At 36.2% G+C, this 16,685-nt stretch overlaps 1 protein-coding gene across 2 annotated transcripts; it reads left to right on the top strand.

Moving 5' to 3' along the window:
• The first annotated feature begins 284 nt into the window (after positions 1-284).
• On the top strand, positions 285-14,842 carry LOC104215122 (COP1-interacting protein 7-like). 2 transcript variants are annotated; one of them, XM_009764869.2, is made up of 11 exons: positions 285-454; positions 1,815-1,898; positions 1,979-2,161; positions 2,238-2,337; positions 2,427-2,454; positions 3,318-3,360; positions 3,447-3,599; positions 8,967-11,205; positions 11,342-12,743; positions 13,679-13,762; positions 14,362-14,842. In XM_009764869.2, the coding sequence occupies exons 2-11, from the start codon at positions 1,840-1,842 to the stop codon at positions 14,424-14,426; spliced, it is 4,356 nt and encodes a 1,451-aa protein (XP_009763171.1). In that variant the 5' UTR covers positions 285-454; positions 1,815-1,839; the 3' UTR covers positions 14,427-14,842. The 2 variants fall into 2 exon arrangements, with proteins under 2 accessions (XP_009763171.1, XP_009763170.1); XM_009764868.2 differs by having other exon boundaries at positions 1,762-1,898.
• Positions 14,843-16,685: the final 1,843 nt, after the last annotated feature.

Raw genomic sequence — 16,685 nt, 5'->3', positions numbered from 1 at the left:
ATTTTTATTGTTAGTATATTCTAAGTTCTAAAACAATTATTTAAAAAATATTGATGGAGAGCTTACACGCATGACACGTCACACACACGTCCATGACCACGAGCAAGATTAAAAATAGTGACCAAAAAGGAACAATTTGAAATTGGTTGGCTTAAATAGAAAAAATTGGAACAAATGTCAAACAATTATTGGTGCATTTGAAAACATAAGCCGCAGGGACTTTTTCTAAAGTTTAAGATTACAACTCAATAAAATTACGATTTTGTCCAACGCACAACACCCTACCCCTTCCCCTCCACTCAACACTTCTCTCTCTCTACTGTATCTCCATTTTCACCATAATAAAGCTTTTTTCTTCAAAAGAAATAAAAAAACGAAAATGCTGGTTCAGAATTAAACTAAATTATTACGATCAGGCTAAGAAATCGAAGATATTTACCTTCACATTGCTAAGGTGCTTTTTAATTTCCACTACCTTTTTTTCCGATTAATTGTTATTTACCCTAATTTCTAGGGTTCTTTCAGTTGCTTAAGGTCATTATTTGGTAATTTTATGTCAATCTCGTTGCTTGCATTTATTTTCGGGTGCTTAATAGATCAGTTGTTTGAATTTTGCTTATCTAAGAGCTGTGAGAACTTAATTCCGATAATTTTGAAATTTATTTTGCATTTTACTACTCTATTTATCTTATACTGTGTTACACATTGTATTTGGCTATTTGAAATATTTAGGGTTTTTATATCTAAACAGCTAGAAAATCAAAGGCTCTAATAGGAGGAAGCTATTTTCGTGCTAGCTAATAGAGCGCGGAAAAAGCAAGAACAAAATGCTGGTTCGGGTATGACCTGAATTAGGATGATCTTGCACTGTAATTGAAGATCTCTGCCTTCACATTGTTAAGCTGAGTTCTTATTTCAAACAGTTTAAGTAATATATGCAGTCGGCCTAAGGAATTTTTACGCCATTAGGTCACCTTAACGTATTGTAGCAGGTCACCTGTTGTATTTTCAAGATGACAAATTTCACATTGTAAGGAGGCTTACCTTAGATGTCCTTTTCAGGACCTGATAGTGTAAAATATATTCTCACTTTCATATTTCTGAAAATTGTTAGTCCCCCTAATTGCTAGTGTATTGACTTTCATCATTTGTTCAAGTAAGCTCATCAGTTTGCTAATACAATTTCATTCTCACTGATTGCTTTTTGTTGCTCGATGAATAAAGTTGTTTGAGCTTTTCTTATCCGAGACTTTTGAGGACTTCACTCTGAGTCTTGCAAGCTTATTTTGTATTCTTACTTGTTATATTTGTACAGAATTTCACATTGGATTTGTCATTTGAAATTTGTTTTGCCTAAACCGGATTTGGCGCTTGAAAATTGATATTGAGGATCCATATATCTAGCCAGCTCCCGCTAGTTTGGGATTTAAGCATAGTTGAGTGATTGATGTATAACCGTGATCTGAAGGAATTTCACATTATAGAAGTGCCATATCAAATCTTGCTTTAATAAAGTTCTACTCTTCATGCTCATTTTGCTTGAAGATCTATCATTTCCCCAGACCCCACTAGTGAAATTACAGTGGGTTTGTTGTTGTTGTTGTTGTAATGTGTTCTTTCTTTTTAGTTTGCTTATGAAATTATCCAATACTCATTCTGGCTCTCAAGCTTATGTAAACTCTAAAAGTTACTAATTTTCTGTATATACTTGGGATTCTGTATGTTGCTCACGCTTTTTGTGGATTTTTCATGAAATTTAAGAGGGGGCGAGGGTATATATGAAAGAAGCCAATCTGAAGATTGTACTGTTTTAGTCAAGGAGCGGAGAGGAGGGGGAAGATGGAATCCAGTACGCTGCTTGATTTTGCGGTTTTCCAGCTGTCACCAAAACGCTCTCGGTGAGTTATAGCTATGCACTTTTTACATTTCTGGCGAAATTTTATGAATTTTCCTAATTTATTCTAAATTGATTGGACAGATGTGAATTGTTTGTTTCCAGTGATGGAAACACGGAGAAACTGGCATCAGGATTATTAAAGCCGTTTGTGACCCATTTAAAAGTTGCAGAAGAACAAGTTGCATTGGCAGTTCAGTCTATCAAGCTTGAAGTTAAAAGGCGTAAAAATTCTGAAACATGGTTCACGAAGGGAACTCTAGAAAGGTAATTACCTGTTCAACTTCTCCAGGAAAAACTGGGAAAATGACGAATGATGTGATTGATGTCACATGTATTCCAGGTTTGTGAGATTTGTTAGCACACCAGAAGTTTTGGAGCTTGTCAATATCTTAGATGTCGAAATGTCTCAGCTTGAAGCCGCCAGAAGAATATATTCCCAGGTAATGAACTCTGTCATTGTAAACTGTCATATACAACTAAGTGACTAAAATAATTAGTAAATTATAAGCTTCTTTTTCCGTTATTTCAGGGAGAAGGATATCAGTTTAATAGCACAGGTAAGAATGCTAAGTGACCTATCTTTCTGTTCACCATTTGTTAAGTACCTTGCTTCTGCAACATTAGCATAATAATAGTCCACATTTCACACCTCAAAGTAACTCTTCTACATATAGAAGCTTCTTTCTCTCAATCCAAAACAATTAGGGGTCGGCAATATAATCTTATACATCGAATTCTATTTTGTTCAGGCCGCTTTCACTCTCTATAACTCAATAACTCTTCAATGTAAAGGAGTCGACTTCTCATTAGGTTGTCATTTCCTTAATTTTGTCTCCTTTATTCTGCCCATTCCCTCTTTTGATTGTTGTTGTTGTTCCATTGTTTTTAACACTCTTATGTTTTGTCATTGGGACTACAATTTTTACTAGGAAGTGTATGCAATCTTGGCATTATCTCATACTTCTCCTTTTCCTTCTTATTATGGTCTAGCTTTGGAGGATAAGAAAAAGTCTAGAATTGATGGTCATGTCAGATATTGTTATTTATAGTTGGATCCCTAGAGAACTATATTGTGGATAATTATGCGTTAAAGAACGTTCTTCTGTGTAGATACCATGAAATTTTGGGCTCATTTTTGGGTGGCGATGAACGCCTTTACACATTTGATAAACATTAATTTCAATAAGTTTTCCTGGTTTCTTTAGTTATTACTACTTAATAAGCTCTCTTTGTTGTAAACTCGAGTGTGATAAATGCTTTACCAAGTTTGTTGATCCATTATTCACGTGTTACTAATTTTGGCTATTAGATCCGAGATTCAAGACCGAATTTCATTCTAAATTACTGTATTTAACCCACTAGTTCTGTGGCACTGTGTTAGTTTTCTCTGACATTGCTATCGGCTTTATAATTCTTCCAGGAAGTGGTGGATCTGGAGTTATGGTAGCAGCTGATGCAACAAAGTATGGCCTCTTTTTGCTTCTTCATGCATGGTTTGCTTGTAGCATTTGTTGCTTAATTTCATGTTCACTACTGCATGTTTACACAGGAAGGAGTTACTGCGAGCTATTGATGTGAGGCTTACTGCAGTTCGACAGGACTTAACTACAGCTTCTTCTCGTGCAGCAGCTGCCGGGTTCAATCTAGACACAGTATCAGAACTTCAAATGTTTGCAGACCAGTTTGGTGCCCATCGCTTGAGGTAAGGATCTCTTGAGCCTTTCTATGTTCATTAGCTCTTTCCAAACCTTCCTTCTCCCCCCATGTCTATCCTCTCGCAGAAGTTAGTCTTGGATTCAATATATCCTAATATCCTAATTGTTGTAGCTTAAGCTTGTATAGCATGCAGTTCCAACTGGCTGTCTGCACAATAAGTGCCCTCATTCTCTTGGTGTGCCATTGTGTTTAAATTAGCTGGTTACTCAGAGAAAGAATTGGAACTATGAGGGCAAATGCTGGTTTTGGTTTGTCATTGGCGAATGACAAACAAATCCTTGAACTGGTCTAAGTGATTCCTAACTCATAAAAGCCAAAATTGTCTAAAGATGACCTGAAATATATCGAAGTAATAGCAATTTGGAACTCGTATTACCCAACGCGCCTTAAGTTGTAGTGCCTGGTTTCAAAGGGCTTGGATCATGTTTATTATCCATAATGGGACTGAGCAGTTCGTCTGATTTTTTTGTATAATGTGGTTGCAACTTGTGAGCACCTTGATTATTCTACTGCTACCTGCACCCTCCCTCCAATACAGATACCAGGTAACTATCACTAAAGCTTAGGTGGATGGAAAAAAATAATTTTTCTGATTTAACCAGGAAGAGTTTACCTCTCTGGTCCAAGGATATCGCCTTGCACTCATGTAGCACTCTTTCCTTTCAGTCATGCTATTTTAATTTTATATGTTACATTTTCATCTATCATACACTATACTAGCACATTGTGTCTAGATATCCGAATTATTTACACTTAGGCACCACAATTCCTTATCTCATTTCAACTTCATTCTTCCTGTGGGGCTGAACTCGTACGCTTTTGTTCTGCTAGACTTCTATTGAAGCTAACACTATCTCTTTTGTTGATGATTTACGCTCTAGACTCTTTTCCACATTTCAAGCTTTTAATGGACCGCTCGATAATATTGTCAATTAACACAATATTGTCTGCAATATAAAACCTCATCTTGTATACTATTAGATTGCTCATCCCGAGCCTCAATTTTTAGATTATTTAAATATCGCCAACCTATACCGAGTGAACCATTATTATGTACCTCTATCCATTTCATGCCCATATGCACACATTATTCATTATTTTGTTTAAAAAATAAAATAAATAAATATCTTTCCATAACATGGCATAAGAATACATCATTCTTTAAAATGAACATTTAAACATAGCTAACAACCTTGAATGGCCAAACATCATCATCAAAGATTACACAAAAATAATAGTAATTCACCAACGTCATACGAGTACCCATCCCCCAAAATACCACTCGTCACCATCTATTGAGCTTATCTGTGACACTTAAGAACGAAATATGAAATATTACATGCTTAATCCGATTATTCAATAAGTATAGGTGGCGTGCTGCCATGATCAAAATTAGGCTAGCCAAAACAAGGATGAAACAAGACCCTAGCTTGCATGTCGCTTGTCCAGCATTGGACCTATGCCTGCAAAATGGCAACATAGGATGGAGCCTACGTATTGGAATACTCGGTATGAATCATAGCAAAACCACCTCATGGTGGTGCAAGAGTTATATAAATCAATATGCATGAATGAAATTAGTAGCATCCAGTGTTTTTGAGAGCGAGAAGCGCAAAAAAGCGACAGGGGCTCGCTTCACCTCAAAAGCGAAGCGTGAAGCGTAGCGCACACTTCATTGAAGTGAAACGCAATTCTTAGAAAACATAAAGTGAACCTTGCAAAGAGACAATATAAATAATCAAAAGTTCAATTTAAAAACTTAAAAATAGGTACCACAAAATCCTCCATAAACCATAGGATAAGCAAAATCAAAAGCACTAAATTACTGAAATCAATAACATTTCAAAGAAAAAGGAAATAAACTGGAAAAAATAATAATAATTAAGATTAATATACTAAAATCAGCAAAGCAGCAACATTCCAAAATATAATAATTAAGTTTATAAACTGAAATACACACAAAAATTAATAAATAAAGGCTGTATACGTAGAATAAAAGGAAAAAAGAAGGATCGCTGCCTGCCCTACCAGTGAGCAGCAGTAGACGGGAAGAAGAAGAAAGAAGAGAGAAAAAAAGGAGAAGAAAAAAGGAGAAGAAGAAGAAAGAAGAAAGAAGAAAGAAGAACAAATTACCTAGATGTTGGACGGACTTCTGGAACCCTAGCAACAACGACGATGCTCGATGGAATGGAGGAAGAGAAGAAATGTCTCACTTTGGGGTCTATGTTTTGAATAATTAAAAGACCCAATCTTTTTTTCAAAAAAAATTGACCCTTTTTGACTGAAGCGATCGCCTTTTCGCTTCTCGCTTGTGTGTTACTTCTCGCTTCAGGTGATGAAGCGATTGCTTTTGATGGTCGAGTCGCCCCAGCTTCAGAAAAGCGATGAGTTGTCGCTTCGCATTGCTTCTCGCTTAAGGCAACGAAGTGATCGCTTTTTTAAACACTGGTGGCATCATAGATGAATGTTTGTAAGTGGGGGGATATTGTGGCGACCTTGAAACTTTCATAAGCTTTCAACCTTTTAAAGTGCGCTAATGAATGTTAAAACACTTATTTTTGCATGCTAATGAGAGCTAATATTTTGAAGAATATTGTTCGAACATGAAATATAAGTGGACATGGTTTGAAAGGTATTAAGGATGTTCGGAAGTGTAGAAAAGTGTTTCGGAGCAGTTGAAAATGTTAACGGGAAAGAACACCTAAAGTAACATATGCCCCAACTTCAAAAGGGCACAACTCCTAATGTATTAAAGAATTATGTTGTGAATTATATATTAAGTTAAAACTCTTGAAGTCCAGTTTCAAATGCTTCAAATTGTTCGTCACTTGGACATTTCTAAAAAAAGTTATGTGTGTTTTATAGAAAAGTGTCCAACAGAAAAAAATTGGATCACGAGGTACAAACTGCGAGCGCAAGGTACAAGTCGTGCAAGCACTTGGGCCTATATAATAACATGCAACAACTACTTTTTTTCGGAATTTTTGAGCTAGGCTTTGAGCTAAAGAGGGAATTGGAGCTTGGGACTTTGTCTACCAATTAAAATGAGTTTTATATAGAGTTGAGTTCATTTTGCTCATTGTATATAGAACATAACACCATTTCATCCTCTCAAACACTAGATTATTGGTCTAATCTTTCAAAAGCACCAAAAAGAGGTTTATGTCAAGTTCAGTAAGGGAGACGTTGTATAGCTGGAATTTCAAAAGGAGAAAGAGAAGACTCCAGGTGTGGGATGTAGCCCCACTAGCTCTTATGTTGGTTGTGTGGAGGGAGAGGAATATAAGAGCGTTGGAATGATTTGTACATATAATGAGTAGCCTCTTGTCTCTAGTTTCTTTTTGGTGCACCAATGGGGTCTTGTTAGTATAGATGAGTGGGTGACTTTTGTAGTGAACCATATTTTGGTGTAGGTTTCTATACTTTTTGGTATACTTTTCGTAACGGAGGTTTTCCAACACTAATAAAATTATTTACCTTTAAAAAAAAAAGAACTAAAAAATTCCAAAGTTTGAATATTTCAAAAGAGCTTCAAGGAGGTAATTCCAACAACTCAAATTCATTTATTATGAGCAATTAAGAGTATTTAGAGAACAATTTTGAAGTTGCATTGGTTGGAAAGTTTAAATCAAAAACCCTAGCTTATGGCATGAATGATGTTTTTTAGAAATTGGTTAAGATGATGAATAGTGTTTTGGGAATTAAATTGTGAAATATAATGACCATATTTAATCTATTGAATCATTTATTAGCTAAGTTATATGTGAACAATTAAGAGTTCACTCAAATAAAATATTTTGGTTTGTTGGAGGAATATGGATTTAAATGGAAATAAATAGAAAAACGCCGAGAATTGAATTGTTATGAGTTAACATTGATGAAAATGAGTTTAAATTATTGGAATTACCTTCTTGAAACTTTCATAGAAATTCAAAGTTTGGCAATTTTAATTATTCTTGGAAGATTAGACCAATAATATAGTGTTTGGGAGGAATGATATCAATGTATAATGAGTAAAATAAACTCAAACACCATACCTTAATTGGTAGACAAAGTCTCAAGCTCCAATTCCCTCACTTAAAAATCCCATAAAGTAGCTGTTGCCTGTCACTGCCTTATATAGACTTAAGTGCCTGCGCGACTTGTACCTCACGCATCACGGGTTGTACCTTGTGATCTAAGTTTTTTCCGGTTGGACACCTTTTAGTAAAACACACAACTTTTCGTAGGAATGTCCAAATGACGAACGGTTTGAAGCATTAAAAATCAAACTTCAAGAGCTTTATTTTGATATATAATCCACAACATAATTCTTTTTACATTGAGAGATGTGCTCTTTTGAAATTAGTTCATGTGTTAATTTGGGTTCTTTCTTTTTAATATTTCAACTTGCTCCGAAACACAATGCCTTCCTTAGGCATTTCAATCAAACTAGTTATTTTACCCAAGCTTCACATGAGATTTTGATATCCTTTTCTTGCACTAGTTCATTAGGGAATATGTCAAAATTCCAAAGGAGGAATAAACGTTTGCAAGCAGTAACAAAGAAATGGGTTTGCTGAAAGCCTGAACCATATAATCCCTCCGCCCCACTTTATCTTAACCAAATTTTCGTGTATATATTTAATATTTTAAAATGTAAAAACTTCTATCTTTTCATGCATTTCAGGTAGTTTCCTAGTATCTATTTTATGAAAATAAGTAATTATCTTTTGAATTCATTACAAGTAAGGTCAAATTGCCTCTCATAACGTAGTGGGGCACTCAGTTTGGGAAACAGAGACTCTGTGGGTGCAGTATTGCAAACTGTTGTGTGGACTTTATTTGTTGTGCCGATTCCCATTTTAGTTCTGAAAAAAGAATGTTTACACAGTGACTTAAATGAGATATTTTTGAATATTAAATTTAAATAGCAACATACTTTTATATTAAAAAGTTTAGCTCGCTAAAATATTTTAGTATATTTAATTTCCATTTATTGAAAAATGGGACGGCAACTTATATGTAATATTTTTTGACAAGTAGCTTAAATAGCAATGTAATTTTACTTTTTAAAAGTCTTGGCTCACTAACAATTTGACTAAATGTAATTTGTATTAGACTGCAATCAATGTGGTGTAAGCCTAAACTAAGGAAACAAAGTGATTTTTTTATTCAAAAGTTGCTTGTATTGCCAATGAAACAAGGAGCACATCAATGCTTACATAGCAATCATATATACAACTTTGTATTATATACTGGATAATATGCTGTCAGCATTTTTAGTTTTTTCATCCCCTTTGGGTTATGGAATCAGGTCATTTTATTTTCTTTTACAATTTCAAATATATAAATGGATCTCTTTCTTTTTCAGTGAAGCATGCAACAAATTTATATCCTTGACAGAGAGGCGGCCAGACTTGATCAACCCTTGGAAAGGGGTGCAAAGAGACAATCAAGCTGTTCGGTGCTCTTATGGATCAGACATGTCCATTGACGATGACCCTGCTATTTCCAACCAGCCACCCACTCTGCCCCATTCTACCAGTCGTGGAGCCTATTCTATCAAACAGCAGCGACATCCCCAGCACCTTGACCAATATATGCCCTCAATATGTCAGCAACCGACACCCCTTTTGCAACATAGCAGAGAATCAAGCGTGGAATCAGAAGAGAAGAGTAAGGAAAGGGATGTCATTGTTGAGAAAGAAAAGGAAGACGACACTTCTTCCCAGAAAGCCAAATCAGCTGAGCTTAGTAGACATAAAAGGCGGCTCAGCGTTCAGGATCGTATCAGCTTGTTTGAGAACAAGCAGAAGGAAAGTTCTGGGAGCGTCGGCAAGCCAGTTGTTGGAAAGCTTGCAGAGCTTCAGAGGTTGTCATCTGATGTCTCAGCCCCACCTGTCGTTGAAAAGGCGGTGTTGAGAAGATGGAGTGGTGCCAGTGACATGAGCATTGATTTGAGCGGGGACAAGGACACTGAGAGCCCTCAATGCACCCCATCTTCTGCCTCTGTTTCTCAGTCCAATTCAAAGGACCAAAAGACATCAGTTTTGACTGATGGAGTAAGTTTTGGTGGGTCAAATTCATGCAATGTTCCGTCTATGGTTAGTGAAAGCAGATTGAATGAACAGACAGACGCTAATTTGAGGGTTGCATACACAAATGAAAAGGAAGAAGTTGCTGGAGCAGAACGATTAACTGGTTCTTGTGGGAATATTGATGATTCTTCTGAATTTACACCAAATTCTAATTCACGTATCTTTGATAGTGATGGATGGAAAGATCAAGCTTGCGGGAAGACTAAGTCAATCTCACTTATTAGAAGGGATGAGGATAAGAGTCTGAAAAATCAACTGAAACCTGGAGGGCAGTTCCTCACATCCCCTGAGAGTAAGAGCGACGAAATTGCTTTGACTTCCAACTCAGAATTCACAGGGTCCCAAGGGGGTAATGAGCTTGGTGGGAGTAAAGTCCTATTGGTTCATCAGGTTCCTGGCCTGAAAAATAATGGTGCTCAGCAAGGGCCTGAATCTGTGCAGGCCAAGATTCGGAATCATCAGGAGGTACTTGGATCAAGTAATCATTCGGTTTCACAATTACGAGATAAGGCCTCTCAAAGGACTACAGAGGACTCTGTGCAGTTGGATAGTAGTTCTAGATTAGAAGTTGCAGAATCTTTTGCTGCTAAAGGCGTCGAAAATAATTCTCGTTATCTTCAATCAAGAGGGCGATCACCTGGCAAAACTGAGGAAGTTGAAGAAGATGAGGTGGCTCCATATGAGAAATTAGCTGGTGCTTCTGCATCAAAGGGAAAGGATTTCAGCCAGCAACTAGTGAAGCTTAAAAAACAAGGTGCTTCTGCCCAGCAGATCAAGAAGGCACAAGATAGCAGAGCTGAAAGCAATTCTGGAACTAGCGACGTGCTGGTGTCTGGTAAAGTGTTTATGGAGGCTCAGGAGGGACCCAAGTCATTTTTTACATCACCTATAGGGCAAGTTCAGAGGGTAAGGCGGTCAAAAGGAAACCAGGAGTTGAATGATGAATTGAAAATGAAAGCGAATGAGCTCGAGAGGCTTTTTACCGAGCACAAACTACGTGCCTCTGAAGACCAATCTAATTCTACCAGGAAAAGCAAGGCCAGTGACATGCAAGGCCGGCCAGTTGCAACTTCTTCCAACAGGAAGCCTGTTATAGATAATGCTGTTGTTCAATTCTCTGACAATTACATGTTGAATGAACCTGCCACAAGTTCTGATGACATAGACAGATCTGCTATTACTCCACTGACTAAAGAGGCTGACAATCAGACTTATGGAGATGTTTTAATTATGACTTCCTCTGACCTCAGTTTTTCAGATAGTTCTCGAGGAAAATTCTATGAGAAATATATGCAGAAAAGGGATGCAAAACTTAGGGAAGAATGGAATTCTAAGAGAGCTGAGAAGGAAGCCAAACTAAAGGCTCTGGAGAACAGCCTTGAGAGGAGTATAGCTGAGATGAAGGGCAAGTTTGCAGGATCCACTGACAAGGAAAGTGCTGTTTCTGGTGCCCGTCGACATGTCGAGAGACTTCAATCATTTAATTCGAGGTCAATTTTGAGGAGGGATCAGGTATTTTAGTTCTGTTCTATTGATAAATTCAGCAATACTACACCCACATATGTACAATATCTGCTTCTTGTTCTTAGAGTTGATTGGTTGTTTTTCTGTTATGTGTAACCAACCTTGAAGAAGTTTCCTTTGACAGCAACGATTAGTTTTTGAGCAAAGTGATGAAGAAGAAGCTATGTCTGAATTTTCAAAGCAGAAAATATATGAAGACAGGTCTTTTGATGAAACATCTATTGGGGAAGATGGTTCTAGAAGCACTCAGAACAAGAAACTTTTACCTGTCAAAACTTTTTCTTCATCTACACCTCGCACCTCAGTATTAACTGTTCCAAGGTCTGCCGGAAAAGCTGCTACTAATACTTCAGGTAGACGAAGATATCAATCTGACAATCCTCTTGCTCAGTCTGTCCCAGACTTCTCTAACATCAGAAAGGAAACCACCAAGTCTTCTTCTGCAGTTGGTAAAACAACTCGTTCACAATCTAGAAACTATACCCGTGACAAAAGCTCCAATGAAGGAATATCTCTTGTCAAAGAGGACAAATTACGGCGATCACAATCCTCGAGGAAAAGCTCTGCCAATGTGGGAGAATTTAGGGAAGCATCTCCTTTGAGTTCAGAGGGTTTTGTGGCACCTCTCCGTTTTGAAAAGGACGAGATGGACCAAAGTCTCAGTGATAAATTTTTAAGGTCAGACTCGAAGACGTTCTTAATAAAGAGTAAAAACCCTGTCTTCAGCACTAGAGGTGGCCTGACTCAGAAAGGTGCTTCTATCATATCTAAGGTTGAGGGCAATGAATATGAATACAATGACATGGTTGTTGAGCCTGAAGATGCATCAGATAGGGTCCAGAGTAAAGAAGAGGAAGAATTTGAAAACGCGAAAGCTGAAGTTCAGGAAAACTTTGATAATGGGGAGCCAAGACTGAGTCATGATTCAGAGAAGATGGTGACCTCTGGATCAGAAAATGGTGATGTTTTGAGATCATCTTCTCAGTTAGACTCTGCTTCTGAAGCTGTATTGCCTTCTGTTGTTCCTTCTGAGTTTCTTTCTGGTGAAATTGTACAAGATTCACTTGGAGAAAGTCAAGGCTCATGGAATTTACATGCTCACCACCCTTTTTCTTATGCTCGGGAGATGTCTGATGTTGATGCATCTATGAACTCGCCTTTGGGGAGTCCTGTGTCCTGGAATTCACAGTCTCTAAGTCAGACAGAGAGTGATGCAGCTAGAATTAGGAAGAAATGGGGAATGACCCAGAAACCTATGTTTGTTGCAAATTCTGGTCAAAGTCAATCGCGCAAGGATACAGCCAGAGGATTTAAACAGTTACTGAAATTTGGGAAGAAAAATCGTGGCACAGATAACCTAGTTGACTTGATTTCTGCAACTACCTCTCGAGGAGACGATGACACAGAAGATGGATGTGATCCTTATAATCGGTCTTCAGAAGATCTTAGAAAGTCAAGAATGGGCCTCTCGCAAGGGCATCCACCCGATGATAGCTTGTATGAGGATGAGTTTTGCAGTGAACAAGGTGAAATTTTGATGTTTCATTCAATAAAAAAAGATTTCTTGTTTCTGTATGGCAAATATTTATTGATTGCCTAAAATTCGAATTAACTGTTCTGATTGTTAATTGTTTGATCAGTTCAAGAGTGGCCGGTTACCATATATTATAAGCTCGGGATACTCAGATTTTTTGTGTGTTTATTGAGGAAAATTTGACATCCGAACAAACAAAATAGTACTACAGTTACACCAAGACATGTGTGATAGGAAGTGCATAAGTGAATATGAAAATAAAGGGATCTTTTTTAGTCATAATGACTCTTGTAATGGATAAAAGGTAAGAGTGAAACATCCATCACGTTATTAGAAGTAGATGGTTCTTAAGGAAAATAAATGTGCTTATTATCTGTAGCTTCAGCTGGTCTATTTTAACTCCGTTACCATTGAGCTTTAAAGCTCCTATTATTTGTTTTTCTACATCAATCAATCAGCTATACTAAATCTGGTTGGCCATATGAATCCTCTATATCCATTCAATTCTATTTATGTCCGTTCATTCCCCTCAAAATAATGTCTTTCTACATCAATACATGAAAAAAGTTAGAGCTCGCAGATAAGTATTCAGTGGAGATCACTGTTTCTTGTATCTAGAGATAGCTAGATTTTACTATATAGAAAACTTGGAAGAAAAGGAGATCCTCAGTTTTTCTTTTTGCCAAGTGGTTAATTTCAGTTTTGCTCTATCTTATGTTAAGTCAATTTCAAACCAGGAGTTTTTGGGTCTTAACTTCTATCCATCTAAATGTGAATGAGAATGTTTTGGAAGGTTCAGTTGGTGATTTACTTATTCACTTACCTTCGGTTGTATGTTTGACGGAATTATCCAGTCATCTTTTCCAGCTTTATTATTAAGATTCTGGATAAAAAAGTTACTAACTGAACATTTTTTTCTTCTGGCAGTTCAATCCTTGCACGCTTCTATTCCAGCACCTCCAGCTAATTTCAAATTGAGGGAGGATCATCTATCAGGGAGCTCAACTAAAGGTGACCTCTTAGTAAATAAAATTGGTCTTTCCTGTCTTCTTCTTTGTGCATTCTATTTTCTATCAATTAAATGCCACCATGTGAAGAAACTGTGCACCAGAGATATGAGCAAAAACTTTTAAAAGGACAACTGAAATGGTAAAAAGCTTCTCGTGTTAGCATAGTTGTGACTTTGCTTCATAATAATAGAAAAGAGCTTACAGAAATTTGATTTTTTATCAGGTAAATAATTTTATTGTTAACGAGAAAATTGTAAACAAGCAGTATATCAAAAAGAAACTAGGAATGAGAGGCCATTCCTCAAATGTACATAGTCCTTTCTCTTTGAATGCTCTCCTATTTTTTTACTTCCACAGGACCCATATGAGTGCAACGTCCTAGACTCTTTGACTTCTGTTGATATCTCTTGGTATTTTGTCACTTAAACTTTTCATGACTAGGATCTGACCAATTTTGACTTCTGCATATTATCATATTTACAGCACATCTGGTATTTGTCAATATTACTATTGCAGAATTTGAAGTCTGCAAAATTATTATGCTTCAGTGATCCGAAGTATTTTACATGCTAATTTTTGTTTAATTTACTGCTTGTACAGCTCCAAAATCATTTTTTTCCTTATCGACATTCAGAAGCAAGGCAAGTGACTCAAAGCCAAGATAGCTCTTTCAAAGGATAAAACTTCCACTGGGTCAAACGACAATATTTACTAGAGATTGACTACAATCAGCTGTGTATGGTGTATAGTTAGTATATCATGGGGCTTTGAGAGGCCTCGCTTCCACTTAGCTATCTGTAGCAATTTTCTCAAAATAGAGTGTTGTATATTATCTTGAGAGGACAGTTCCCTGTGGGGGAATGTTAATGTGATTTTGTTAGTCAGAGCATTCTTTTCTCACTTTCTTATATACCTTGATTTTGGGTAAATATCAGAAGTGGAAAATTTGTTCAAAATAAAATTTTGGGAGTAGATGGATAGCTATTTGAAACTGCTGTATTACAGGTTGTGATATAAAACATATTGCGACGTATGACCTCATTGTCTGGTGCCACAATAAGAGGCGTATTCAGGATTTAAATTTTATGGGTTCAACCTTAAGGTTTATAGCTTTTAATCCATTATCTTTTTAAAGTTATGGGTCACATCTGCTATTAGTTGAACCCGATACCGAAGGGCTGGATCCGCCCTTGCCCACAATGCCATTTTGCATTCCCTGTATTAGAGCAAATGTTTATTGAGTAAAGAAAAGTTAAGAGGAAAAAACAGCTAGAAGATATCAATAGCATCAATCAATGAGCGCAAAATTTAATACGAACTTAAATAATACTAAAAATAATTTGAGCTATAAATATAAATTAAGGAAAATAATTTAAGTTCCTAAAAAAGTGATATCGATCCTATTTGATTTACTCAGTAAAGAATGAATGCCACATCTTCGATGAGTTGACTTGCAGACTTCTAGCCAAATAGAAATATCACACAAAAGTACTTGAAAATGATACAAAATTCTACAAAGAAATATACTACCTTCAGACATTAACAAAATGAAATGTTATTTATATTCTTCTTAATATTTACCAATGGTATAATTTCACATTTTTGTCCTACTCCACGTTACGTCACATGTTTCAGGTACCTAGGATATGCTACGTGAGCCATGTCTGCCAAAAGCAGTTGATGCATGAAAAATGGTGGATGATGTAATATTAAACAATTCTTGGTTTTGCTTTCTTCCCAACTTCGACAAGTGGTCAATGCAATTGTTACCTTGTCTCAAAGTATGAACTAGACAAATTTGAAGTTCGGGCATGAGACGCCTACATTCTTCTATCACATCATGATTAGGGTGACTTTCGACATCATTTCTCACCGTTAGCAGCATTAGGGCATCATTTGAGTCGGTTTCAATGATAACCTTCTTCAAGTTGTAATTTTTAGCTAGGGTTAGACCACCATGTATAGCCCATAATTCCGTTGTAAGGCTTGATGTTGCTTTCATACTAAGTCTGCCATAGAATCCGCCTATCCACCTTTCTTTGTCGTCTCGTGCAACACCTCTATATCCCGCTAATTCTGAATTGGATATAAAACTGTCATCCGTGTTAATATTGATAAATCCCGAAGGAGGGAAAGACCAGCTAATATAGACGGGTGCATTGCTCTGTTTGATTGTTGACTGAACATGACAGCCCCGAACTGTGTGTTCAGTACCGAGAAAATGAATAACTTGCCAATTAGTACAAGGCACATAAAGTGCCATGTTTTACGCACTGTTTTTGATTACTAAAAGTGTGTTGTAAAATCAAAGTGAAAGGGGACTATAAATAATAGTATTAAGGCTCTAACGTCCGTATGCCAACTGCCAATAAATGGATTTGGATTATTCCATTTAGGAAAATCGAAAAATTCCAAAACGTTTTAGGATTAGGTAAATAGAAAATAGGAAACCAAAGTGACACTTTCATTATTAACTGCAAAGTCCTCATATTAATTTATTCAAAGTTTAAAATATCAGTTACAAGTACAGTTCTATTTTATATGCATGAAGCAGAGCTCGAAGTGTTGATTGATTTTTTTTACCCTTTAAAAATATTTTATATTAAATAAAATAAATAATTTAATTAATTTTTTAATATTTAATACTTTAGATTAATTAAAGTATTAATTATTATATTTTTTTTCTTATTTGCATTATACGTAGAAGTCCTAATATTATTAGGATTTAAAAATTACTTAAGATTTTATATTATATAAAGCATTTTCTTATTAAACTATACATAGCAAAATTATAATACATAGTTTTCCCCCTAAGATTTGCTATCTTGAATGTATTCTCATGTGGTATGTATCTTCAATGACTTGACAAAACAAAAGAGTTCTTATTGGTATAGTATTAATTGACTTTACCTCTATTAATTTAA

This window comes from Nicotiana sylvestris, chromosome 10 (genome assembly GCF_000393655.2).
Source record: "Nicotiana sylvestris chromosome 10, ASM39365v2, whole genome shotgun sequence".
Lineage (NCBI taxonomy): Eukaryota > Viridiplantae > Streptophyta > Magnoliopsida > Solanales > Solanaceae > Nicotiana > Nicotiana sylvestris.
Note: the sequence above shows the minus strand (reverse complement) of the source record. Positions and strands in the feature narration are given on the sequence as shown.

Coding starts and splice junctions, on each gene's coding strand:
- LOC104215122 (XM_009764869.2), top strand. CDS start 1,840: ATGGAATCCAGTACGCTGCTTGATTTTGCGGTTTTCCAGCTGTCACCA. Junction 12,744..13,678: donor TGAGTTTTGCAGTGAACAAG/GTGAAATTTTGA, acceptor TTCTTCTGGCAG/TTCAATCCTTGCACGCTTCT. Junction 13,763..14,361: donor ATCAGGGAGCTCAACTAAAG/GTGACCTCTTAG, acceptor CTGCTTGTACAG/CTCCAAAATCATTTTTTTCC.